General features: G+C 45.2%; 1 protein-coding gene across 1 annotated transcript; it reads right to left on the reverse strand.

Annotated features, from left to right (window-relative positions):
• Positions 1–2,333: 2,333 nt before the first annotated feature.
• On the reverse strand, positions 2,334–3,979 carry PSV08DRAFT_220060 (uncharacterized protein). The gene is made up of 7 exons (XM_014220832.2): positions 3,845–3,979; positions 3,716–3,792; positions 3,492–3,651; positions 3,284–3,438; positions 3,154–3,228; positions 2,962–3,099; positions 2,334–2,912 (listed from the first exon to the last, which is right to left on the reverse strand). The coding sequence occupies exons 1-7, from the start codon at positions 3,878–3,880 to the stop codon at positions 2,507–2,509; spliced, it is 1,047 nt and encodes a 348-aa protein (XP_014076307.1). The 5' UTR covers positions 3,881–3,979; the 3' UTR covers positions 2,334–2,506.
• Between the last annotated feature and the right edge of the window lie 1,818 nt (positions 3,980–5,797).

The raw sequence follows: 5,797 nt of genomic DNA on the forward strand, positions 1-5,797 counted from the left end.
CTTGGACTACTAGGTTTCTAGCTATCTCAAGTGCCTCTTCTACTGTCGTAGCCTTAGGCGTCTTATTTTGGCTAGCGAAAGGATTCCTTAGTGTTGAGCCAATAAAAGGCGAGAAGTTGCTTCTAGTGCGGGTGTGCGTGGGTCTAGTGGGCTCGGCTGGTAGGTCATTAATTGTAGAGGGGGGTGTGCTATCCCTAGGGCGTGAGGATTCCTCAGTCCCTTGGGTTCCTTGTACTTCTACTACGATCGTGTCCATCTCGTCGATCTCCTGAGTGTAGCTAGTAGCGCTCATCTTGGATCTTCTACTAGCCTCTTCTAGGCTAGTAGAGGCTGGTCTTTTCTTCTTATTCTGCTCTATACTAGAGCTTCGCTCTATATCCTGCTGGACTCGAGCTTCTAGATCGCTACCTTCGAGTTCTACCTGATCTCTTTGAGTTGGCATTAATCTAGATGGTCTGTGCGCTGAAAATTTTTCTTGAGGTTTGTAAGATAGCTGTAGAGAGACTAGTATTTCCCTCTACTACGCGGCAGCGCGCTAGATGCACGCTTTAAAAGTAGTCGTAAACGATTTCTTATAAGAGATTTGTATATATTTAGCTAGTATTACACCTATTCTAGAAAACTCGAAGTTGGTGTGTGTGTCAATTTGACCCTAATACGGGAGAAATGATGCGCTTTGCATACGAAGCTAGTGAAGATTGAAATGATGGTTCTCGTCGCATCACAATGTGGACCATTGATGCAGACGGCGCCAAAACACAATAGGCTTGGCATGAAGCTCCATTCTGCAGCATGATTCATGACTGTGGTATCACAAAAACCTACATTGTTCTGCCAATAAGTCCCCTCAAATACCTCCTAGATCGACTTCGAAAGGGAGGCAATCATTGGGCATGGGACCCTAAGGAAGATCAGTGGTATGACATTGTTTCACTGAGTATGGGAAAGCCTGAAGACATCGTGTGATTACGGTCTGAAAATGGTTCGCTACTCTTTTTCGATGTTGATTGCTTGATAACAAACCCCGATAACATTTCATGACCACGTTGCTGGTTGCTACGAAAATGACTAGGGGAATATCATGTCTTACCCTCACGGTCGCGGACGGTAACGTGCTCTTCTTCCCACCCGACGATGAGCCGAACGGAAGCGTTGTAAAAAAAACCGACTACGCAGCCAAACCAAACGCTGAATCTTCAATCCAAAGAGTCCTTTGGGATCATGGGTAGAGCCAAGCAAGGTTCGGGACGCTGGCGGTGGATTTTATTGATAACAGTCATGTTATCAAGAAGTACAATCATGTCTGGCAAGCAAAGATTGATAGCCAGAGTATGATGTTGCCAAATGTGGTTCGCCTGCAGAGGGACTATCTAACTGTATGACTAACTGCACATGGGATGAGAGAAAAGAGTATGTTTACTGGACCGGCTCATGTGTGACGTTTCAAGAGCCATCATTTATAATGCCAAAGAGCTATGGTGCAGAAGGAAAGGGCTGGACGATTGCTTTGTTAAATCATCTCGATGTATTGCGCAAAAATGTCTTCACCTTTGATGCCCTAACCTCGCAAAAGGTCCCGTAGCCACCGTTCATCCTCCAACAAGATTCTATCTTGTTCTTCATGGGAACTTTTGGATCAATGAGATATTGAGGAGTGGCAGGCAAGAAGGCAACCCAGTGAGGATGTCGGTCCTGTGAAACCTGCCACAAAGCCACGGCCTTGGCAACTGGAGGCTGAAAAAACCTTAACATGCACCAGCTCATGACTTGATGATGGGAGGACGAGCAACTACCTCCATTCGCATGGGATAAGATTCGTATGCGATGCATAACATCGGCAGCGAAGGTTTTTCCAAGGCCAATTCACGCTCAACTTAAGAAGTCATTTCCAAGCCAGCCAACCGTCTAAGAGGAAACTTTTATTGGACATCGGTCTTTGAGGCTAACAATACACAATGAGTAAGTACGCAACAACTACAACACATTCTGTACATACTTGACGAATCCTAGAAATGTCATCCACCAAAGGTTGCCTATGCACGATTAGCAGCACTAATCAGCCAGGTAACGGTATAAAAGTAGCATGATAGGTTGTTAGTATGAAGCATATCACATTCATCTCTCGATGTGGCCATGTATGAGTGGGTAGAAGGCACGTACCTATTTATAGGATGATCGTCAATCTGTGAACATTGTGCATGGGTATGTTGTGACTGCAGGGGGCAAATAGCCTGATCCCTGGCGAACCACGTGGCTCTTCCGCATTCTTAGTTAGATTCCGCAGAACAAGGACGATCTATGCAGGTAGTGGAAGTCGTTGGGCTCCAAAGATATGCTGGAGTGTCCATGGCTCTAGTGGCTTCACACTGATTATATGTATTACAATAGTGTACACAAAAACGAGAACTCATCCATCAGTGCCGCATTAGGTTTTCAAATCAAGTAGTTAGTCTTGTTCTAAAAACTGGAAAATTGGATTCTAACTATTCGTTACCGGTTGTTCTGCTTACAAGCTTATATCATCGGAAGATCGTTGAGAAACTTGATATGGGTCTTTGGGCGAAACATCCCTAAGTTCTGTCGTGCTTTGAAAATGGACATCTTTTTGGATGTATATAGCGTTGTCGTGGGTAGTCTTTGATTTAAGAGGACCATTGCTCGTATATCTCGTCTCTCTCTTTGTGCCAAATTGGTTGGCAGTAGTCGATTGATCCTTACCACTTGATCCCGCCATCTTTGGCGAAAATCTCTTTACTAGTGGCCGAAGTGTAGGAATACAGGCACACATGATACCAAGGCTGGTTTCAAGGGTAGAAAGAAAAGCAACGGTCCCGATTTGCCATGTGATATCGTTCCAGTCATACTGGGGTCCGATAAGCATATCAAGTCGGATTGCGGAGATGATGCATACACTACTGCATGTCAGTATAGTTATCGGTAAAAAGAGTAAGTGTTAATTACCCTAAGCCCATGCATAAGATAGCCAACAGGTATACCTTGCGCAACATACTGATTTGCAGTTGAAGTACAGGCTTAAAAGGGATGATGAGAATCAGAAAATCAGTAACTACATTCATGACAGCATTGAGCGCAGCTAGTCTAGCTGCTGTTAGTAAAAGCCAAAGCACGCATTGAGGAGTCCTCTATACGCACGTGTTATTGCCGACGCAAACTCCTTGCGGAATATGTGTGATTGCCGTGAATGTGCAGATGAATGGAGTGAAGACCCTTTAAAGAACATGTTTGTTAGAAATGACCTTGAATGAGTTACAGGAGAACTTACTGTTGTGCAGCTCCCCACATTATAAGAAACGCAGTGCCCCAGTTGCAGATAATTCGCATATTTCGGCCTGGGAAAATCTTTCTATATTGGAGAAGGAGCGATATCTTGATTGCAATTTGTGTCGCATTATAGATTAATATAGCGGCCAATAGTATCTTTATGAAGTGAGCTTCCATGCACCTTGTATTCTTCTCAGTAGACTCTTTACCTCTGAAAAAACTGTCAGTTTGTCCTCGACAAACTCAATGTGTCGGCCTGCGCCCCCAGCTGTAAGCATTGCGTAATTTCCAGCTGCTACTCCGAAGTTGAGCACTTGAGCCACAATGATGACATAGTCGTCCGCTCCAACATTTCGCAAGATTATTCTCCTATGCAAGTTCAAACTCTGATCAGCCCCGCAATCGCTGATTTTGCTTTTAAGGTTATAGGTACCTTGTGTAAAGCCGGAGGGCTACGCAGGCGCACGAAAGTACAGTGAAAATCGTAACGATGGCTAAGGCGGTAGGAACCTAAATAGCATTAGTGAGTTGTGCCATTGTATTCTTGGTGGTTTCTGCGTACTTGGGTTTCATCGGCCCTGGCCTGCTCACTCGCCATAATACTTAATTGGAAGCTGAATTCGCATGTGCCGTAGCCAATCTTTCCTCAAAGATGATATACCACCGGTCTTGAAGTGCAACCTTGAAGAGCATAGATGGCAAAGTGATGGGCAAACGTCAAACTATTTAGGACCAGATAGTTTCCTCGTAAAGGAGAACCGCGCGTAACATGGTTCGGTCTAATCTACGCCGCTCTGCAGCCAGGCTGATGGTGATCCAATCAGAAGACTGCGGCTGACTAGCCACCGTCCAAGCACGGTTTTAGTGATACTTCAACGGAACTATCGCAAGACGAGGGGTGTCGCTAAAGTTAGCCTACCGAGAATACGGGGTATTACGATCTGTGCATCTACGCAGAACTCCCCGCAGAGTAAGGTATAATGGCGGCATTATAGTCTACATTTTGTGCTTTTTGAGGCGGAGGGGCATGTTTTCTTTTTTTCTTTGTCGTACACGGCGATACCACAACTACGTGTCACGCTGCTTGTTGTGGTGTCGCTACTCAGTATAAGCACGAGCCACACCCTCCTCAGTCAATGGGAGTGTGGGAGCGGCTCGGAATTGCCTTCCGAATGGGGTCATGACACCGTAGAATGCATGAAAAGGCTTGGTTGCCTTACGAAGTGTGGCGTTCCGAGTCAGTGGTAGAGATAGCGCAATCCATCGCCTGTCTGGCAGCTGGTCCGCGTTCGGGGTCCGCCATCCCCGGGTCCGCCTTCCCCGGGTCCGCCATCCCCGGCCCCCATCTTGCCGCGCCATCACAGTCGCGTTCGCTTCCTCTTCGCGATCGCTTCGCCTTGCTAGCGACCTGCCCGACATACTTACATACTCATACTTACACGAGGCAACCCCTAGCTTTCGTTCAGCTTTATGGACTGTGCGAGACTTCTCCTACTACCCTAAACCAGTCGTATCGCAAAATAACTCAGGGCGTTACATTTCGAGCTCCATCATTTGTGTGATACTGGTACCCGCTATTAACCCTTATCATTTGTTAACCCCTGCAGCATATCCTTAAGCTAGAGTCACTATATGTCTTGTCACAATCTCGATTATCGCGTCGATTGAGCTTATATATAATGGTGCAAGGATGTAAGCCAGTGAAGCAATTAGAACAATTAGTTAGAGAGAATAATCGTCGCACAACTCTCAACAGGCGTGCTTCCAAGGTAAGATTGTAATTGGACTCCTAGTTTCAGTATAGTTTGCACTTGTCGCATTAGCGCACCAAGTGTTGGCAGAGTATGCACATTATATGCGTCTCAAAAATACCGATAGTTTGCTAGGGTAGGGAATTCTTCACTAGTTTCCACATAACAATTTGGATAGTAAATGACAGTCTTTTTCCTATACTCTGTCTTGAATTCTAGAGTATGTCGTTGTTCAAGAAAGTAGTCTTGAAGTAACCATCTTATACTATAAGATTCGAAATGTCGCACAATACCCTCCAACGTCCCGTGAAAAGTACTACACTAATGTCTTCTAGATTGGTATTAGCCCAAAACGTCCTTGAAATATGCTGCATCTCTGCGCTAAAACTACGATAATAGAAAGAGTAGGCAGTCAAAATAGTAGCAGGGCAATGGTGATTTGGTGGAGTAAAGAATGTCCGCTGAGGTTCCACGCCTTGTCAAGAGGCTACATGTCCGTGCTATCACACCGTTTACATTTACTTCCAAGCACAAGATAACAGATATACTATGTTTAATAAGAGCCAAATGATGCACTTATTGGAGGAGCGATGTTTATTTAACGCAAGAGGTGTCGTCTGTAGGGTTGCAATTGATGGGCACTATAATTCTTTGACCAGCCATAATTGTGTTGATATTAGATATACAGCTAGCCTGGGCTATTTCGCAAACACCGGTGTTGAACCGGTTCGCGATGAATATGAACGTGTCTCCTGGTCTAATGA

The sequence above is a fragment of the Bipolaris maydis genome, assembly GCF_028858645.1.
Source record: "Bipolaris maydis strain C4 unplaced genomic scaffold PSV08scaffold_5, whole genome shotgun sequence".
Classification (NCBI taxonomy): Eukaryota; Fungi; Ascomycota; class Dothideomycetes; order Pleosporales; family Pleosporaceae; genus Bipolaris; species Bipolaris maydis.

Excerpts from the sequence above, each read along its gene's own strand:
- PSV08DRAFT_220060 (XM_014220832.2), bottom strand. The coding sequence starts at position 3,880 with ATGGCGAGTGAGCAGGCCAGGGCCGATGAAACCCAA. Across the intron at positions 3,439-3,491 it reads AACTGACAGTTTTTTCAGAG|ATACTATTGGCCGCTATATT; the intron begins GTAAAGAGTCTA and ends CACTTCATAAAG. Across the intron at positions 2,913-2,961 it reads ATCTTATGCATGGGCTTAGG|TGTATGCATCATCTCCGCAA; the intron begins GTAATTAACACT and ends GACATGCAGTAG.